The sequence below is a fragment of the Oncorhynchus kisutch genome, linkage group LG10 (genome assembly GCF_002021735.2).
Source record: "Oncorhynchus kisutch isolate 150728-3 linkage group LG10, Okis_V2, whole genome shotgun sequence".
NCBI lineage: Eukaryota > Metazoa > Chordata > Actinopteri > Salmoniformes > Salmonidae > Oncorhynchus > Oncorhynchus kisutch.
The window spans coordinates 21,822,851-21,843,442 of record NC_034183.2 but is presented as its reverse complement, the minus strand read 5'-3'; the positions used below and the strand labels follow the sequence as shown (position 1 = coordinate 21,843,442).

The 20,592-nt window shown below is 44.4% G+C and overlaps 1 protein-coding gene across 8 annotated transcripts in view; it reads right to left on the bottom strand.

Moving 5' to 3' along the window:
• LOC109897915 (nuclear factor 1 C-type-like) overlaps positions 1 to 20,592 on the bottom strand; it is a 136,377-nt gene that overhangs the window by 15,878 nt on the left and 99,907 nt on the right. For 5 of the 8 annotated variants that reach the window (XM_031833320.1, XM_031833324.1, XM_031833325.1 and 2 more), the window contains 2 exons: positions 11,132 to 11,306; positions 8,939 to 9,024 (listed from right to left, as the gene is read on the bottom strand). In XM_031833320.1, the coding sequence (XP_031689180.1) occupies positions 8,939 to 9,024; positions 11,132 to 11,306 (261 nt within the window). The remainder of the gene's footprint in view (positions 1 to 8,938; positions 9,025 to 11,131; positions 11,307 to 20,592) is intronic. The other 3 variants (XM_031833323.1, XM_031833319.1, XM_031833322.1) reach the window with 1 other exon arrangement.

The following is a 20,592-nucleotide window of genomic DNA, read 5'->3' as shown; positions in this document are numbered from 1 at the left end:
GCAGTTACAGGTATGTCTACTGTCGGGAACACTGCATTTTGGGCAGCATGCGAGACAAACATAGGCTACAGTTTGTTGCTTTGTGGCCATAGACATACAGTGCCTTCGGAAAGTATACAGACACCTTGACCATTTCCACATTTTGTTACATTACAGATTTCATCTAAAATGGATTGAAATGCATTCCAGGTGACTGGAATGAAGCTTGTTGAGAGAATGCCAGGAGTTGCATCAAGAATGACAAGCTGTCATCAAGGCAAAGGGTGGCTACTTTTAATCATTTGTTACACTTTTTTGGTTACTACATGATTCCATGTGTTTTTTCATAGTTTTGATGTCTTCACTATTATTCTACAATGTAGAAAATAGTAAAAATAAAGAAAAACCCTTAAATGAGTAGGTGTGTCCAAATTTTTGACTGACACTGTATATATAGTATATATATATATATATTGGCTCCTAATATTGTACAATCTGTGTGTCGCTTCATTGGCCTGGGCTATTGTTTGTTTGAATTCAATACCAGGTTGATCTCATTTTGTGATGTCAGAGTAGCCAATCACTTCGGTAATTTGTGTGGTATTAAAAAAGATTCAGCTAATGTCTTCTGTCATGCAAATGATGTAGAATTGCATGAAATGTGTTTTTAAGAGGCCGATTTTTTTCATACCCTGCAAAGATTATTCCCATGTGTAGAAATCCTAAAAAAACGCTTCTGCTCAACTGTAGCCTATGCCACATGGCAAACATTATTGGCTTTATTATAAAGGGTATTTTTCTTCAACAGTAAATTTACCACGCATCAAATTGCATCTTGGTGGACGAGGGGGGGGACGAGGGGAGGTGGCAAGAAAAAAAAACAACGCCCAGAGGGCCTATGATTTCTTCATCCGGCCCTGGCTACGAGTGGTCACTGAATGGTTTGATGAGCATGAAAACGATGTCAACTATTAGCCATGGCCGTCTCAGTCACCAGATCTCAACCTAATTGAACACTTATGGGAGATTCTGAAACGCAGCCTGAGACTGCCTTTTCCACCGTCATCAACAAAACACCAAATTATATAATTTCTTGTGGAAGAATGGTGTCGCATCCCTCCAATAGAATTCCAGACACTTGTAGAATCTTTGCCAAGGTGCATTAAAGCTGTTCTGGCTCGTGGTGTCCAACACCCTATTAAGATACTTTATGTTGGCGTTTCCTTTATTTTGGCAGTTACATGTGTCGTATGATAAACAGTTGAACTTTAATGTCTACATCAAGTGCATAAATTCAACATAATAATGTTTTGCTTCAACAATGAATATTAAGAGGGCTAAGAATTCCTGTCAGTGTGTTGAATATTATTATGCAATTGTAAACCCTGTGCGTGAGTGTGTGCGTTCACAGCGCATGTCAGTGTTGTTTTGGGCCTACTGTACAGTATGAGACGCCATGTGAATAGTAGTGATTGTGAATAATGCATGACCAGGGTAGTTTTGTGGCCAACTCCAGACACAGTGCTTTATTTTCACAGTGTTCTGCAATCAGTGTCTTCTCCACTAATGGGGCCCAAACACTTCCAGTCAGGACGACCAACCAAATGGAGCAATTAAAAATAATATGGAGTAAAAGAGCTGCTACAGCAAGAAAGATCCCAGCAGGATTCCACCCAAACCTTTAAAAAAAACATACTAGGACTTTGGCATTTGCCTGCAGACCACTGAAATCTTACAAAAACAATTGACAGGACTGAATAAAATAAAACACAACATGTACCCTCAGCCCCCATCTTAACATTTTCCACCAGGGTTTATGTCATTTTAACAGCCCTCAAACAGACCTATTTAACTGCACCCAATTGTACTGATTTAATCAAGTTTAAAAAGGAAACTTCTTGCCTATTCCTTGTTAATGCTCAGAGTGAAAAACCTTGTAGTCCATGGCTCCAGTCTCTTAACTCCTGCCTGCCCACTGTTCACCAGGTACACACACACACACACACACACACACACACACACACACACACACACACACACACACACACACACACACACACACACACACACACACACACACACACACACACACACACACACACACACACACACACACAGCGAATGATAACACACACACACCGCAGTGAGCCTGCTAGTATGCTTATAACCTCGATGTAGTGGCGCTTCATCATTCACAGATGTACAAATTTGTACCTACTTATCACTGTATTCTGTGGGAATGAGGAGTGAGCTATGGAGCTATGGACAGACTCTTGGAAAAACGTTGAAATGGGGTTTGGAAACAAACTGCTGAGCAGGGTCAGGAGAAACCAAGCCAAAGCCACATTAAAGAGGCAGTATTGTAATTCAGTGGAGTTGCCTGGCTCATAGGAAAGGCCACAATGGAAGTTGCCAGTCAAAGCAGGGGGCGATGAGGGTCTGTGCCAGGGGAGTGAACTCTGGAGGGCCCCTTGCTTGTTGAGTCTATGGGGATAGAGCCTACAGTAATGACTGGAGCTGCTGTCTTCCCTGTGTCCATACAGCTGAGCTCTTAAAGAGTGCAGAGGGTAAATGCCTATACTGTAGGCTACAGGCACCATAACTTGCCCTAACTTAGCAATTGACAAAAAAATGACTGCAGCATTCAACACAGTGTCCAGAGCCTTCTACTACTGGCATAATTTAATCAACAAATGTGTTAAGTTTTGGATCTCATCTATGCAATGAATTAAAATGGCCGCATGCCATTCCAGTATTTTGGAAGGGAGGGAAAATATACAATCTACCTCCGCTCTCAAGAAGCCAGTCATGATTCAATATATTTTGAGTTTACGTTATAGAAACACAATACTTGCCTCAGTGGAGCCCGGCAATTTACATTGTGAATTCCCCCCTCTCATTTAGGCATTTCTGTGGCAACCTCCTGGGTCTCTCTCTTTACAAATAAGCATAAGCTTTGCCAGACCTCTCTGCATTGGGCTCAGACTCCTTCCTCAAAACAGAACACGTCTCTCTCTTTACAATATATTGTAACAGTGATTAACTTGCTTTGCAAAGGCCCAGATTTAGGTCAATAGCAGCAGCCCGAGGCCTGGAGTCACAGAGAGCCCTGAGGTTGTGCTGACATTACGGCCAGTGGAGCTGGAGCAAACAACCAGCTGTGTCCAACTCCTCTTCATACTTGGGAAAGGAAAGACACATCTTTAATGGGAGTGATATGGACATGTAGTAGTGAGACTGGAGACTGTTTGAAGATGCAGTAGTACAGGCCCTATAGTCCAACAAAGTAATGCACAGGCCGAACCAGAGCACAACACACTATCAGCGACATATTCAAGTGTGAGGCTACAGTACATCAATAAAGTAAATCCCTCAATTATTCTCCCATTTAGACTCCCATTGTAACAATTCATGTAACTATGAATGAACTTTGGACAACAGTGAAGGGTGGGGCTGTTGAGCAATCAGTGAAGCAGTAGTTCACTCTATGACCTCTTGGTAGAAGCCTCTCTCCCATACTACTCGTTTCTTCACAACCAATTCATGGTAAATACATTCATCCAATTGCCTGTGATATGAATGACGCATCTCAACAGTGTAACATGGCAATGAGTATACTTACTAATATAAAAACAAATGAATACAAAATGTTGAAGACATCTTAAAGTTGAAAGTAAAAGTCCTTTAGGTCCCTTAAAATGTTATGATTTAATGGTGAATTACGAGGAACTAGGAATTACATTTAGAGAACGGAGCAGGTTCCAAATATGCTGCAAAGAAAAATAGGTATAATTTCTCTCTTTTGTTTAGGAAAGGCGTTCACCTTTTCTTTCAGCACTCTTGTTGCATAACTTATTTAATTAACTTCATTATTTGCATATTATACACGCTTCCGAGGAACCAAAATAACATTTTAGTGATTGGAAAGACAAGCATCCGCAGCCATTCAAGGTTAAATGTGGTGAGTGTCTCACTCCAAAAACAATATTTTGTTTCTTGCAAAATGTTTCCCCCGGTGGGGAAAGTATAGCTATGAAAATACAGAGCTAGGACAGAGCTCCACAGTTAGAGGGTAGCAGGAGAGCTCCACAGTTAGAGGGTAGCAGGAGAGCTCCACAGTTAGAGGGTAGCAGGAGAGCTCCACAGTTAGAGGGTAGCAGGAGAGCTCAACAGTTAGAGGGTAGCAGGAGAGCTCCACAGTTAGAGGGTAGCAGGAGAGCTCCACAGTTAGAGGGTAGCAGGAGAGCTCAACAGTTAGAGGGTAGCAGGAGAGCTCCACAGTTAGAGGGTAGCAGGAGAGCTCCACAGTTAGAGGGTAGCAGGAGAGCTCCACAGTTAGAGGGTAGCAGGAGAGCTCCACAGTTAGAGGGTAGCAGGAGAGCTACCCAGTTAGAGGGTAGCAGGAGAGCTCCACAGTTAGAGAGTAGCAGGAGAGCTCCACAGTTAGAGGGTAGCAGGAGAGCTCCACAGTTAGAGGGTAGCAGGAGAGCTCCACAGTTAGAGGGTAGCAGGAGAGCTCCACAGGTAGAGGGTAGCAGGAGAGCTACCCAGTTAGAGGGTAGCAGGAGAGCTCCACAGTTAGAGGGTAGCAGGAGAGCTCCACAGTTAGAGGGTAGCAGGAGAGCTACCCAGTTAGAGGGTAGCAGGAGAGCTCCACAGTTAGAGGGTAGCAGGAGAGCTCCACAGTTAGAGGGTAGCAGGAGAGCTCCACAGTTAGAGGGTAGCAGGAGAGCTACCCAGTTAGAGGGTAGCAGGAGAGCTCCACAGTTAGAGGGTAGCAGGAGAGCTCCACAGTTAGAGGGTAGCAGGAGAGCTACCCAGTTAGAGGGTAGCAGGAGAGCTCAACAGTTAGAGGGTAGCAGGAGAGCTCAACAGTTAGAGGGTAGCAGGAGAGCTCCACAGTTAGAGGGTAGCAGGAGAGCTCAACAGTTAGAGGGTAGCAGGAGAGCTCCACAGTTAGAGGGTAGCAGGAGAGCTCAACAGTTAGAGGGTAGCAGGAGAGCTCCACAGTTAGAGGTTAGCAGGAGAGCTCAACAGTTAGAGGGTAGCAGGAGAGCTACCCAGTTAGAGGGTAGCAGGGGAGCTCAACAGTTAGAGGGTAGCAGGAGAGCTACCCAGTTAGAGGGTAGCAGGAGAGCTCCACAGTTAGAGGGTAGCAGGAGAGCTCCACAGTTAGAGGGTAGCAGGAGAGCTCCACAGTTAGAGGGTAGCAGGAGAGCTCCACAGTTAGAGGGTAGCAGGAGAGCTACCCAGTTAGAGGGTAGCAGGAGAGCTCCACAGTTAGAGGGTAGCAGGAGAGCTCCACAGTTAGAGGGTAGCAGGAGAGCTACCCAGTTAGAGGGTAGCAGGAGAGCTCAACAGTTAGAGGGTAGCAGGAGAGCTCAACAGTTAGAGGGTAGCAGGAGAGCTCCACAGTTAGAGGGTAGCAGGAGAGCTCAACAGTTAGAGGGTAGCAGGAGAGCTCCACAGTTAGAGGGTAGCAGGAGAGCTCAACAGTTAGAGGGTAGCAGGAGAGCTCCACAGTTAGAGGTTAGCAGGAGAGCTCAACAGTTAGAGGGTAGCAGGAGAGCTACCCAGTTAGAGGGTAGCAGGGGAGCTCAACAGTTAGAGGGTAGCAGGAGAGCTACCCAGTTAGAGGGTAGCAGGAGAGCTCCACAGTTAGAGGGTAGCAGGAGAGCTCCACAGTTAGAGGGTAGCAGGAGAGCTCCACAGTTAGAGGGTAGCAGGAGAGCTACCCAGCTGTCCCCTCAACGCAGCACACCATTGTACTGAACTCACTGGCCTTACACTGAGTGTACAAAACATTAGGAACACCTGCTCTTTCCATGACATACACTAACCAGGTGAATCCAGGTGAAAGCTATGATCCCCTATTGTCACTTGTTAATTCCACTTCAATCAGTGTAGATGAAGGGGATGAGACAGGTTAAAGAAGGATTTTTAAGCCTTGAGACAAATGAGACACGATTGTGTATGTGTGCCATTCAGAGGGGAATATATTATATTATAATATATATATAATATAATATAATATAATATATTGTCAAGACACAATATTTCATGTAAGTGCCTTTGAATGGGGTATGGTAGTAGGTGCCAGGTCCACCGGATTGAGTGTGTAAAGAACTGCAACGCAGCTGGGTTTTTCATGCTCAGCTGTTTCCAGTGTGGATCAATAATGGTCCACCACCCAAAGGACATCCAGCCAACTTGACACATCTGTGGGAAGCATTGGAGTCAACATGGGCCAGTATCCCTGTGCAACGCTTTCAACACATTGTAGAGTCCATGCCCCAACGAATTGAGGCTGTTCTGAGGGCAAAAGGGGAGGTGCAAACTCAACATTTGGAAGGTGTCCTTAATGTTTTGTACATTCTGTGTATATTATTATATTACTATGCTGCCTTTGAGGCATTATGATGTTATATTTTCAGAAAAAAAAAACTTACTACTATCCAAAAGAAAGTGATGCGATAATTAAAATGTAAATAGTGACACACACACGCACACACACACGCGCACACACACACACACACACACACACACACACACACACACACACACACACACACACACACACACACACACACACACACACACACACACACACACACACACACACACACACACACACACACACACACACACACACACACACACACACACACACACACACACACACACACCATGCGCTGGAGCAGGTTTTCAATCTAAGCCTGAGCAATCAATGCCAGGAAGATGTTAAAGAGGACAGGTGCCAGCACACAGCCCTGTCTCACACTGATGCTTACTCCAAAGGGCACTGACTCATGCCCTCTTATGCCATCATGCCATCATAGAACTGGAAAAGGATGTTGACACATTTGTCTGGACAGCCAAATTGAAGTAGAATGCCCCATAGTAGTTCCCTGCTCACAGTGTCGAAGGCCTTGGAGAGGTCACAAAGGTCATGAAAAGGTCCTGATGTTGTTCACGGTACTTCTCCTAGAGTTGCTGTGCTGTGAATATCATGTCGACCGTCTCCTGTTCTTTTTGAAGCTGCATTGTGACTCTGGCAGCAGTTCCTCTGTGATGTTGTTCACCAGCCTGTGTAGCATCACCTTGGCCAGGACCTTGCTAGCAAAAGCCAGAAGGGATATCCCCCGGCTGCTGCCGCAGATGGACTTGTCAGCCTTGTTCTTACCTCAGTCTACTTTTTGATCTTGAGGGAACAGAAAGCTGATAACACCTCGCACACACACACACACACACACACACACACACACACACACACACACACACACACACACACACACACACACACACACACACACACACACACACATACCATGCGCTGGAGCAGGTTTTCAATCTAAGCCTGAGCAATCAATGCCAGCTTTTTTGCGCAGTGGACGGATCACTAGAAGAATGACTAGAGCTGGATAGGCTTGACTGTTTCTTTCCCACTCCCTGAAGTCCAAGTGCATCCTGCAATTACATCATGTCTGGTTTCCCTTAGCAACCAGACAGTCCTGGACGTGACCATCCTGAATAGGCTCCTCCATCCCCTCCCCCTCCCCTCCTCTCAGTTAACTGCAATTTTTCCAACTATTGACCTTTTTCACAACTGCCACCAGTTTGATGCCAAAACATTGACAACAAATACATATTAAAATAGTGAAATAAATAAGTGTGTATAAAATATAAAAGGATATTTCATGCTGAAACCCTCATGTTAAACACCAATTGTATTCACTAAGTTGAGGGTTTATATTTAGGATAAGGTTTTACAGATTTGTCATTCTATTGTTTATTTTACAATCATTTATTATTTAATATATTTTACATGTGATAAGGTCACACATAGGGCCAAAGATAATTACAGACATCTGTGATAATCTGAATTATCCAAAAGGGCCACGAGATGTCTTGTGATAAATTACAAAAAATCCTTGAAAGTGACCAGAATTATGGTAGTTTACTGGTAAACGTCGAAAGTTTCCAATAATATACCTTCCCTTTGCAACCTTAGTTACAACAAAATAAAATGTAGCCTGGGGTGTAGCATTGTCCCTGTCTTATTGGCATTACACTGTGTTGGTTACTATTGCATGTGCAGGATCCCTGTGTTCTTTCATGTTTCTCCTGGCCAGATCTGCTGACTCTGCCATTGTGCTTTAGATCTAATTCACCTCTCAAGTTACATTCCTAAACACACACACACACACGCAGGTAGGCAGGCAGGCAGGCACATGCACAAACACACCTCTCCTAGCTCAGCGGTCTCTTTCTCACTCATTCTCTCCCTCTCTCACTTTACATCATCACACGCCTCACTGAGGTGCACTTGCCCTTTTTATGGAGCAGGAAGCACTGCAATGCAGCTGCAAGCCCCAAAAGCCTCCGCTCTGCAGCCACATTGGGACATATAGAGGTACTGTGTTTAGTTGGTCTTTTAGTCTTGCAAAACAGCAAAACAGTGAGACCAACTTTAACGTTTATAGTTTTCCAAATTAAAGACTCATCTATCTCTAAATGGAAGTGACCACGAGTGTTAACCGTGAATAACTACAACCTCACTCGGAGGTAAATGTGAGCTTGAAGAAGAGAGAAATGCTTTCAGCCATGTGAATCTCTCTCACACAGGGAAAGCCCTGTTACATCAAATGGGTCCTGGGCTGGCCGTGAACATTCAGACCCTGAGGCAGATCCTAGCTAATGCCCTCAGATCTATAATTGAACATAGACATATGGTTTTGATATCAGAGGGAGGAACAAAGCCAGGGGGGTGAGAGAGTTTACAGCTCTGAACTGCCATGAGCAACAGGAGTTGAGGCCTTTGGTATGTATGACATCAGCAACTTTCTTAAATCATAGTGATAAGGAATATTCAAATGAGTATATAGATCAACAAGTGTGTGACAGAAAACAGAGAAATCGAAGTTGCTTTTTTCCAGTATAAGTTATCTGTGCTCTGTACCTGTGCCTGGTAGAGTCCGCCAGGGTCTCGAGGTCCAATCCCTACAAAGGGGCGGTTGGCAGGGGGCGTCCCTGGAGCTGAGTATGCTGAGGGAGAGAGACAGAGAGAGAGAGAGAGAGAGAGAGAGAGAGAGAGAGAGAGAGAGAGAGAGAGAGAGAGACAGAGAGAGGGAGAGAGAGAGAGGGAGAGAGAGAGACAGAGAGACGGAGAGACAGAGAGAGAGAGAGCGAGAGAGAGAGAGAGAGAGGGAGAGAGAGAGATAGAGAGACAGAGAGAGAGAGAGAGAGAGAGAGAGAGAGAGAGCGAGAGCGAGAGGGAGAGAGAGAGAGAGGGAGACAGAGAGACAGAGAGACAGAGAGAGAGAGAGAGAGCGAGAGAGAGAGAGACAGAGAGAGAGAGAGAGAGAGAGACAGAGAGAGAGACAGAGAGAGAGAGAGAGAGGACATTTAGAACTTCATGGCTTGTTATGTAAATCACTGTAGGCATTAAGAATGGCAGATGTGTCGTGCACACCGTTATTTGAAGGGAATTGGCCTGCCTCAGTGTGTTTCCAGACAGGCAGAGTTTGCATATAGACACTAAGTCAAATTGTCATCCAAATTGTCAATTTGGAATATGCATGACTTGGTAATACTTGGCCACAATACAAACCTCAGAGCATATATCAGAACTGATTTTGATCATAACTTAGCTTAGTCACATAGTAGGTCACTGAACACATCATAGTAGGTCACATCATAGTAGGTCACTGATCACATCATAGTAGGTCACTGATCACATCACAGCAGGTCACTGATCAAATCATAGTAGGTCACTGATCACATCACAGCAGTTCACTGATCACATCATAGTAGGTCACTTATCACATCATAGTAGGTCACTGATCACATCATAGTAGGTCACTGATCACATCATAGTAGGTCACTGATCACATCACAGCAGGTCACTGATCACATCACAGAAGGTCACTGATCACATCACAGTAGGTCACTGATCACATCCACAGCAGGTCACTGATCACATCACAGCAGGTCACATCACAGCAGGTCACTGATCACACCACAGCAGGTCACATCACAGTAGGTCACTGATCACATCACAGTAGGTCACTGATCACATCATAGTAGGTCACTGATCCCATCACAGCAGGTCACTGATCACATCACAGAAGGTCACTGATCACATCACAGTAGGTCACTGATCACATCCACAGCAGGTCACTGATCACATCACAGCAGGTCACATCACAGTAGGTCATTGATCACATCACAGTAGGTCACTGATCACATCATAGTAGGTCACTGATCCCATCACAGCAGGTCACTGATCACATCACAGCAGGTCACTGATCACATCATAGTAGGTCACTGATCCCATCACAGCAGGTCACTGATCACATCACAGCAGGTCACTGATCACATCATAGTAGGTCACTGATCACATCATAATAGGTCACTGATCACATCACAGCAGGTCACTGATCACACCATAATAGGTCACTGATCACATCACAGTAGGTCACTGATCACATCATAGTAGGTCACGGATCACACCATAATAGGTCACATCACAGTAGGTCACTGATCACATCATAGTAGATCACTGATCACATCATAATAGGTCACATCTTTGGTCACTGATCTATGGATAGTTAAGCACTGTTCATTTATGTCAGCATCCAACAAACTTTGTACTGTAACTTTCCAATACAGATTGACTGAATGGATCACTAATGGAAGCTGACATAGTGGAGGAACTTGCAGAGATTTCAATCAAAATCCCACAAGGATTTATTGGTATTGTTACAGCGCCCTCACGGCAGTAGGTACGCATATTGATCTGTCCTGTGTGTCTCTTAATTAGATGATGGTGATTAATGACGGTAGGAGTAGGAGTTGTATTACAAGTCTGCAATGCCTGAATGCTTTCTCTCTCTCGCTATATCATAAAGGATTGAGAGACAATAGCCTCACCCTTCAGGTGCTGAATCATTTATGCTTTGTTTTTTATAATCACATCCAGCACATAAGTGTGATGGGTTGAGGGCACAGGTTTTAGAAAATGACATGAATCATCCAATCAAATTAGCCATTATCTGTATAACAACCCTACACACACACACACACACACACACACACACACACAAAAAACTATAGTCACTGAAGACCTAGAGGCTGGGAGTAGCAGGCTCACCAACGGCCCACTTACTGGGTGACGTGGGGGAGTTGGCTCCCCCGTCCGAGGTGGTGGTGCTGGACTTGGAGTCGGAGGGCAGCGTCAGACGGGGCATGCCGGGGGGCGGAGGAGGCGCCAGCATCTGGGAGGAGATGTAGTGACTGGGCAACTTCACTTGACCACTGCCATTCAGCTGTGAAGGGAGAGAGGAGGGAACACGTCAGTTGTGAAGGGAGAGAGGAGGGAACACGTCAGCTGTGAAGGGAGAGAGGAGGGAACACGTCAGTTGTGAAGGGAGAGAGGAGGGAACACGTCAGTTGTGAAGGGAGAGAGGAGGGAACACGTCAGCTGTGAAGGGAGAGAGGAGGGAACACGTCAGTTGTGAAGGGAGAGAGGAGGGAACACGTCAGTTGTGAAGGGAGAGAGGAGGGAACACGTCAGTTGTGAAGGGAGAGAGGAGGGAACACGTCAGTTGTGAAGGGAGAGAGGAGGGAACACGTCAGTTGTGAAGGGAGAGAGGAGGGAACACGTCAGCTGTGAAGGGAGAGAGGAGGGAACACGTCAGTTGTGAAGGGAGAGAGGAGGGAACACGTCAGCTGTGAAGGGAGAGAGGAAGGAACACGTCAGCTGTGAAGGGAGAGAGGAGGGAACAGGTCAGTTGTGAAGGGAGAGAGGAGGGAACACGTCAGCTGTGAAGGGAGAGAGGAGGGAACACGTCAGTTGTGAAGGGAGAGAGGAGGGAACACGTCAGTTGTGAAGGGAGAGAGGAGGGAACACGTCAGTTGTGAAGGGAGAGAGGAGGGAACACGTCAGTTGTGAAGGGAGAGAGGAGGGAACACGTCAGCTCTGGGGGAGTTGGGAGGAGTGGGGGAGCATCACTGCTGTAGCACAGATGGTAGAATACTACATGCCACTGCACTGGACCTGTCTCTCTTCAACTATTTCGCACTCTCTCTCTCTCTCTCTCTCTCTCTCACTCTCTCGTCGGAGTGCATGCTGGGAGTGAGTCGTCAAGCAGGAGTGATTGTGAGAGCGAATGGAATTTCTTTTCACTCTATTGGGTTTTGGTATGTATATATATATATATATATATATATATATTGATTAGTTTAGTTGTTTTAAGGGTATATTGTTTAACTATCACTAAGCACGTATAGGGGTGGTGGGGCTGGTTGCAATGGCGGAAGTGTAGAGTTTGAAAAACTTAGTCGGAGGCATGGAGTAAAGATTCCTGCTGCGGCCGGGTGTTCAGTGGAAGAATGTAGCTTGGCTGTGGGTGCTATCATTGGGTATGATAGCATCAAATCAGCCTCAAGGATGAATAGCGCTGTAGTGATATTCTTAGATTCAATTGAAAAGGTGAATAAGATAGTTGAGGTATTTCCGCTTATGAATCCGGCGAAGAAAGTTATACTTTCTAACGTGCCACCATTTGTTAGAGATGAAGTGTTGGAGCGAGAGTTATCTCGCCATGGTCAAATCGTATCTACAATAAAGAAGGTTCTTTTTGGATGCAAATCTCCGTTGTTGAAACATGTCGTGTCTCATAGGAGACAAGTGCATATGATTTAAAAAAAGGACGGAGATGAACTGAATTTAGCGTTCAGTTTTAAGATTGATGGATTTGATTATGTCTTCTATGCATCTACTGAATCAATGAAATGCTTTGGCTGTGGAAGAGAGGGGCATTTGGTGCGTAGTTGTCCCGAGAATGAGCACGCTGAGCCTGGTAGTAGCTCTAGTGCTGGTGCAACTATCGCACCACCGCGAAGGGATGAACATGCTAAGGGTGCAGGGGAAGAGAGAAGGTGGGCAGATGTAGTTGGAAAAGTAGGAGAGGAAGGCATTGTGGATACTGGGGCAATTGTGGTAGATCAGAACAAAGAGGGAGGGGAAACAGTAGGTGAGATTGCGACTGCCGTCGCTGAGGTGGTGCTGGAAAATGAAATTGGAGGTCAAGAGAAGATTGAAATAACGGAAAAGGAAGCGGATGTTTTCAAAATACCGGGAGTAAAAGGAAGAATTTAAGGGGTTGTGAGGGGTCTAATTCTAAGAGAAAGGTAGAGATTGATAAATCTGTTGAAGATGAACAAGTTGTAGAGATGGTGGAGTTTTCTTCTGGGGAGGATAGCGAGAGTGAGTCATCTGACGCGTCACAACAATATAGTGAGATAAATGGGGTGGAAGGGAGGTATGGGATCGAGAAGATACGTCAATTTCTGAAGTTGACAAAAGGGAAGAAATATATGCAGGATTACAATGTAACAGATTTTTTCCCTGAACGTGAATTGTTTATTGAATCAGCAAAGTTTCTGATGTCAAAAATTACAGGGGGAAGTTTGAAAAGCCATGAAATTGCTAGACTCAAGAAAGTGGTCACGAGAGTGATAAGTGATGTAAATTCTAAAGAAAATGAAAGAGTTCAGTTGCAGTTTTAACTCTGTAAAGAGATGTGGTGGCTGTATCTTCCTCTGTATTTTTTTTTCTCATCCATGAGCAGTTTTAAGATCTCTTCTTTAAATGTAAATGGGGCAAGAGATGGTAAAAAAAGAGCCATGGTGTATGAGTTAATTAGGGGAAAGGGAAGTGACATAAATTTTCTACAAGAAACGCATAGTAATTTGGAAAATGAAGTTATGTGGCAACAGGAGTGGGGGGGGACAGTGGTGTGTAGTCATAAAAACTCAAAAAGTGGGGGTGTGGTTATCTTGTTCTCAAAAGGGTTTTTGCCTTTGTCATATGAGGTTGAAGAGGTAGTTGAGGGGAGGTTATTAAAAGTTAGAGCAAGGTATGAAAACATCACTATGTGTCTGATAAATGTATATGCCCCAGTTGAGAGGGTATGTTTTTTAGAGACAATATCAAATACCATTGAGAAATGTAACAAAGAAGATTATTTATTTATTGCTGGGGATTTTAACTGCATAGTTAGCGATTTAGATAGAAATCACCAAGAACCTCATATAGCCTCAAGGACTTTTTTAAAACGCCTCATTGTAACACATGAACTGTGTGATATTTGGCGGAGTCATCATGGAGGAACAAGGCAGTACACCTGGGCGCATGTGAGAGAGAACATCATCTCTATGGCCAGGTTAGATAGGTTTTATGTTTTTGAGCATCAATCTCAGGTCTGTAAATCAAGTGTGATAACCCCAGTGGGATTTTCTGATCATTGTTTAATAACAGAGGTGGTGTTCATTAACGATGTAAAACCCAAAAGCGCATACTGGCATTTTAATATAACTTTATTGAGTGATGCTCACTTCAGGAACTGTTTCAGTTTTTTCTGGGAGAGGTTGAGGTCTCAAAACGCCAGTTTTGTATCTCTTCAACAGTGGTGGGATATAGGGAAAATCCCGATTCAACAATTTTGTAATCAATACACGAGGAATGTCACCAAGGATATCACCAGATCAATGAAAGCCCTAGAGTTTGAAATAGTGGAACTCATGACGTTGGTTGAGACCACAGGAGATCGAGGCCATACTCAGGCCCTCAAGAGGAGAAAAGCTGCATTGGCTGACCTGCTGGGTATCAGAGCACAGGGGGCATTGGTGAGAAGTAAGTTTCAGGGAATATCTGAAATGGATGCCTCATCCAAATTTTTCTTTGGTTTAGAGAAAAAGAGAAAGAGAGAAAAATAGAGAAAAATTATTCATTGTCTCAAATCAGCTGTTGGACAAGAGCTCACTAGCCCTAGTGAAATTAGAAAGAGGGCAGTAGAGTTCTATGCTGAGCTCTACAAGTGTGAGTACAAAGAGGATAAAACAGTGACACAGCAGTTATTTGATGGGCTCCCAAAGGTGGCTGCAGAAGCTCAGGTTGAGCTTGAGCAACCATTGTCTTTGCAGGATTTATACACTGCATTAAAAGGCATGGAAAATGGAAGGGCACCAGGCATTGATGGGCTTCCCGTTGACTTTTTTAAGTCTTTTTGGGCTATGTTGGGAGAGGATTGGTTAGAAGTAGTTAATGATAGTTTAACCGGAGGGTTACTACCAATAAGCTGCAGAAGGGCTGTCCTCACCCTACTGCCCAAAAAGGGTGACCAGAGGGAGGTGAAGAACTGGAGGCCGGTGGCTTTATTGTGCACTGATTATAAGATATTGTCAAAGGCTTTGTCCAACAGGCTGAGGGAGGTGATGGGGCAAATCATACATACGGATCAGTCCTACTGTGTTCCTGGCAGGCAGATAGGGGATAACATTTCTCTGATTCGTGATTTTTTGGACGTCTCTAGGGCTATTGGGTTGGATGCTGGTCTAATTTCAATTGATCAGGAAAAGGCATTTGACCGAGTTGAACATCAATATTTATGGCACACGTTTGAGGCGTTTGGGTTCAGCTCTGGTTTTATTGCCATGATAAAGGTGATATATGGTGACTTTGAAAGTGTATTGAAAGTTAACGGTGGTTTGAGTGCTCCTTTTAAAGTGTGTAGAGGTATTAGGCAGGGATGTTCTTTGTCAGGAATGTTATATGCCATTGCTATAGATCCACTACTAAATAGCATTAGAAGTCGCATTGCAGGGTGTACTTTTCAGAGGATATTTCTCCTATTCGTCTCTCAGCCTATGCTGATGATGTAGTTGTGTTAGTGAAAAATCAAGCGGAGGTGGATAGCTTGAGTCTAATGGTTGATCGTTTTAGGGGAATATCCTCTGCAAAGGTAAATTGGGAAAAGAGTTGTGCTTTACAGATTGGAGAATGGTCTGGAGGGATCATGGCTTTGCCAGGGGGGCTAGAATGGTGTAAGGGAGGTTTTATGTATCTTGGAGTGTACCTAGGAGATGAGGGGACTATGGAAAAAAATTGGAGTGGGGTGGTTGAAATGGTGGAAGGGAGGATGAGGAGATGGAGTTGGTTACTATCTCGTATGTCATATAGGGGGCGCGCTATTATAGTTAACAATGTGATTGCCTCTGCACTGTGGCATCGGTTGTCAGTTTTAGAACCACCATCTGGCCTTCTGGCTAAGATACAGGCAATTATTGTGGATTTCTTTTGGGATAAATATCACTGGGTTCCACAAAGTGTTTTGTATTTGTCAAAAGAGGAGGGGGGACAAGGTCTTGTACATCTTGCTAGTAGGGCTGCTGCTTTCCGGTTTCAGTATATTCAAAGGTTGCTTTATGGACCGGAAAATGTGGTGTGGAGAGGGGTGGCAGGTCTTGTATTACAGCGGGTTGGAGGATTAGGTTTAAAGAAGGCTTTATTTCTGGTTGATAGTAGCCAGATTTCTAGGGAGGGAGTACCTCTGTTTTACAGAGGCCTTCTCCGAGTGTGGAGCATATTGAAGGTGTCCAGACGAACTTCAGCGGAGTCAGTGCATTGGCTGTTGGAGGAACCTCTGGTGTATGGGGCAAGACTGGATTGTACAACTGCAGCTGTTCCACATTTCTCCAAGATTCTGGTGAAGGGGAAAATCATAACCTTAAAACAGTTAATGGCCATGGCTGGGCCCGCCTTAATGGATGGAAGACGGGTGGCAGAACATTTGGGGATGAGGTCAGAAAGGATTGTCGGACAAATGCTGGGGAGCTGCAGGAAGGCTCTGTCAGCAGAAGAATGGGGTATGCTTAGTAGCCACAAGAAGAAGGTACAAGATGAAGACGTCTCATTTCCAAGACTAGGGATTACACCAAATATCCCAGAGTCAGAAAGAAAGGCGTTATTGCTGGATTTGAGAGGGTTGGAGGAGGTGGGTTTGGATGAGGTGAATGGGAAGGACTTGTATAGGGGGTGTGTCAAGGTGTTGAATAAAGATAAATTGAAAAATAGAAAAGACACTCCATGGAGGGTAAAATTGGGCATTGATGACAAGGTAAAGCCAGCATGGAGAGCACTGTACAAGCCACCGTTACAAAAGGGTACTGGTGATATGCAATGGAGAGTTTTACATGGCATCATTGCAGTTAATGCTTTTGTACAGTGCCTTGCGAAAGTATTCGGCCCCCTTGAACTTTGCGACCTTTTGCCACATTTCAGGCTTCAAACATAAAGATATAAAACTGTATTTTTTTGTGAAGAATCAACAACAAGTGGGACACAATCATGAAGTGGAACGACATTTATTGGATATTTCAAACTTTTTTAACAAATCAAAATGTGAAAAATTGGGCATGCAAAATTATTCAGCCCCCTTAAGTTAATACTTTGTAGCGCCACCTTTTGCTGCGATTACAGCTGTAAGTCGCTTGGGGTATGTCTCTATCAGTTTTGCACATCGAGAGACTGAAATGTTTTCCCATTCCTCCTTGCAAAACAGCTCGAGCTCAGTGAGGTTGGATGGAGAGCATTTGTGAACAGCAGTTTTCAGTTCTTTCCACAGATTCTCGATTGGATTCAGGTCTGGACTTTGACTTGGCCATTCTAACACCTGGATATGTTTATTTTTGAACCATTCCATTGTAGATTTTGCTTTATGTTTTGGATCATCCGTCCCAGTCTCAGGTCTTTTGCAGACTCCATCAGGTTTTCTTCCAGAATGGTCCTGTATTTGGCTCCATCCATCTTCCCATCAATTTGAACCATCTTCCCTGTCCCTGCTGAAGAAAAGCAGGCCCAAACCATGATGCTGCCACCACCATGTTTGACAGTGGGGATGGTGTGTTCAGGGTGATGAGCTGTGTTGCTTTTACGCCAAACATAACGTTTTGCATTGTTGCCAAAAAGTTCAATTTTGGTTTCATCTGACCAGAGCACCTTCTTCCACATGTTTGGTGTGTCTCCCAGGTGGCTTGTGGCAAACTTTAAACAACACTTTTTATGGATATCTTTAAGAAATGGCTTTCTTCTTGCCACTCTTCCATAAAGGCCAGATTTGTGCAATATACGACTGATTGTTGTCCTATGGACAGAGTCTCCCACCTCAGCTGTAGATCTCTGCAGTTCATCCAGAGTGATCATGGGCCTCTTGGCTGCATCACTGATCAGTCTTCTCCTTGTATGAGCTGAAAGTTTAGAGGGACGGCCAGGTCTTGGTAGATTTGCAGTGGTCTGATACTCCTTCCATTTCAATATTATCGCTTGCACAGTGCTCCTTGGGATGTTTAAAGCTTGGGAAATCTTTTTGTATCCAAATCCGGCTTTAAACTTCTTCACAACAGTATCTCGGACCTGCCTGGTGTGTTCCTTGTTCTTCATGATGCTCTCTGCGCTTTTAACGGACCTCTGAGACTATCACAGTGCAGGTGCATTTATAAGGAGACTTGATTACACACAGGTGGATTGTATTTATCATCATTAGTCATTTAGGTCAACATTGGATCATTCAGAGATCCTCACTGAACTTCTGGAGAGAGCTGCACTGAAAGTAAAGGGGCTGAATAATTTTGCACGCCCAATTTTTCAGTTTTTGATTTGTTAAAAAAGTTTGAAATATCCAATAAATGTCGTTCCACTTCATGATTGTGTCCCACTTGTTGTTGATTCTTCACAAAAAAATACAGTTTTATGTCTTTATGTTTGAAGCCTGAAATGTGGCAAAAGGTCGCAAAGTTCAAGGGGGCCGACTACTTTCGCAAGGCACTGTATCTGTTATTAACTCAGATGTTAGAGATGGATGTCCTTTTTGTAATATAAGAGAAACCATTTTTCACTGTTTTATGGAGTGTGAGAGGATAAAACCTCTATTGGAAATGCTGGAATCTTTGTTTAAAGCTGTAGGGGAGTTTTTCAATAACACTGTTTTTATTTTGGGGTTTCAATATAGTAAACAACAGAAAAGAAAATGTCAAATGTAAAATTTTAATTTTGGGACAAGCTAAGATGTAAATTTTTCTGAGTAGGAAACATAAGATAGAAACGGGATATGGGCAGGATGTAAGATGTGTTTTTAAAGGATTAGTGAAAGCAAGAATAAAAGTAGATTTTGAGTTCTTTTCAGCTGTAAAAGATCTCCTATTATTTGAGGAGAAGTGGGCCTACGAAGGAGCGCTTTGTTTTGCAGAGGAGGGGAAATTATTTTTTGCTGATGAAATAAGTTGAATGTATATGTTATGAATTTATTTTTGTTTAGGAATTACATTTGTTGTTTCATTTCTGAAAAGGCAGTGTGTCATTATTTATGTTAACACTTGAGTAAAAAATAAAGGTTTTATAAAAACTCACTCTCTCTCTCTCACATACACATGCTTTCTCTTTCCGTCAGCACTGTGTGTGTGTGTGAGTGAGTGTGTGTGTGTGTGTGTCACAGGAGGTTGGTGGCACCTTCATTTGGGGAGAACGGGCTTGTGGTAATGACTGGACTGGAATCAGTGAAATGGTCTTAAATACATCAAATCCATGGTTTCCATGGTTTCCAGGTGTTTAATGCCATTCTATTAGCTCCGTTCCAGCCATTATTATGAGCCGTCCTCCACTCAGCAGCCTCCACTGCTGTGTGTGTGTGTATGTGGGAGTTAGGGAGGGAGAGAGGAGGGAGAGCGAGTAATGTCCAGAGCACTGCACTGCTCAGCTAGTCATCCATCCACCCCTCCATCCATGGCTGCTCTTCCCCTGGCTGGCCTGGCTTTCAGATACTCTCCCCTCTCCAGAGGAGAGGACTGCTCACTCACTGTCCTCCACAACAATGGATGAGCAAATGAGTCAGCTCCATTGTGGTGCCGTGCACTCGTCCTGTGTGACTGCCTGGCTGCAGTCGCACTGCAGCAGGGGGAATTTCAATGACTCTGCAGAAACTTGGCCGAGCAGAGCCCAGCGTGGCTGCTGCTGGGGGCACTTCTGATACAAGTAAAAGTCTATCCTCTCCTCTCTCCCTGTGTCAGACTTGTGCACTCTGCCAACATCAGCATCACTGCCAGAGACGTACTGGAATTTCCTTCAGGTTCATTCCTCTAGTGCCACCCCCCCCCCCCCCCCCCCCATTTCCCTCCGTCCCTTCACCCTATTCAAGTCAATACAGAAACAGTACGGCAGCTCCATTGAGCAACCTGGCTTGTAATTCCGGCCTATTTAAAGCAGGGAAGAGGAGTCTTTTGCATGTGGTGCAGTGGCAGGTCCTCTCAGGTCTGTGTCACATATTGGTAATGAGTGTAACCATGTCTGAGGAGCTGGTCTGGTCCCAGGATCAGCAGGGCTAGCAGGCTGAGTCTAAACAGAGCAGGAAGACTGAAGGCTTATTTTCCTTTATGTGACGGGGGATTCACCACTACTGTACTACCAGACAGCCACCACATTGAATAACAGTAATAATCGAAGAAGTTGGCTAAAACACATACAGTTATTACAATGATTTTATGGCTACAGATCTATTGATTTGTTGCCGCCTTCTGGGAGTGTTAATCAATCTGAGAGTCACGCAGGGTTGTGGCGGCTCCATCCCGCAGTCTGGAGCAGAGGGGAGGAGGAATAACAGCTACGTGAGGGAAACCTGCCGCTCTCTCAGGTTACGTCACCTACAGGAGAGTATCCCCAGTCCACTAGTAAAGACCGCGGTGGGGGAGAATATGGGAATACAATGGCATTTCATACAG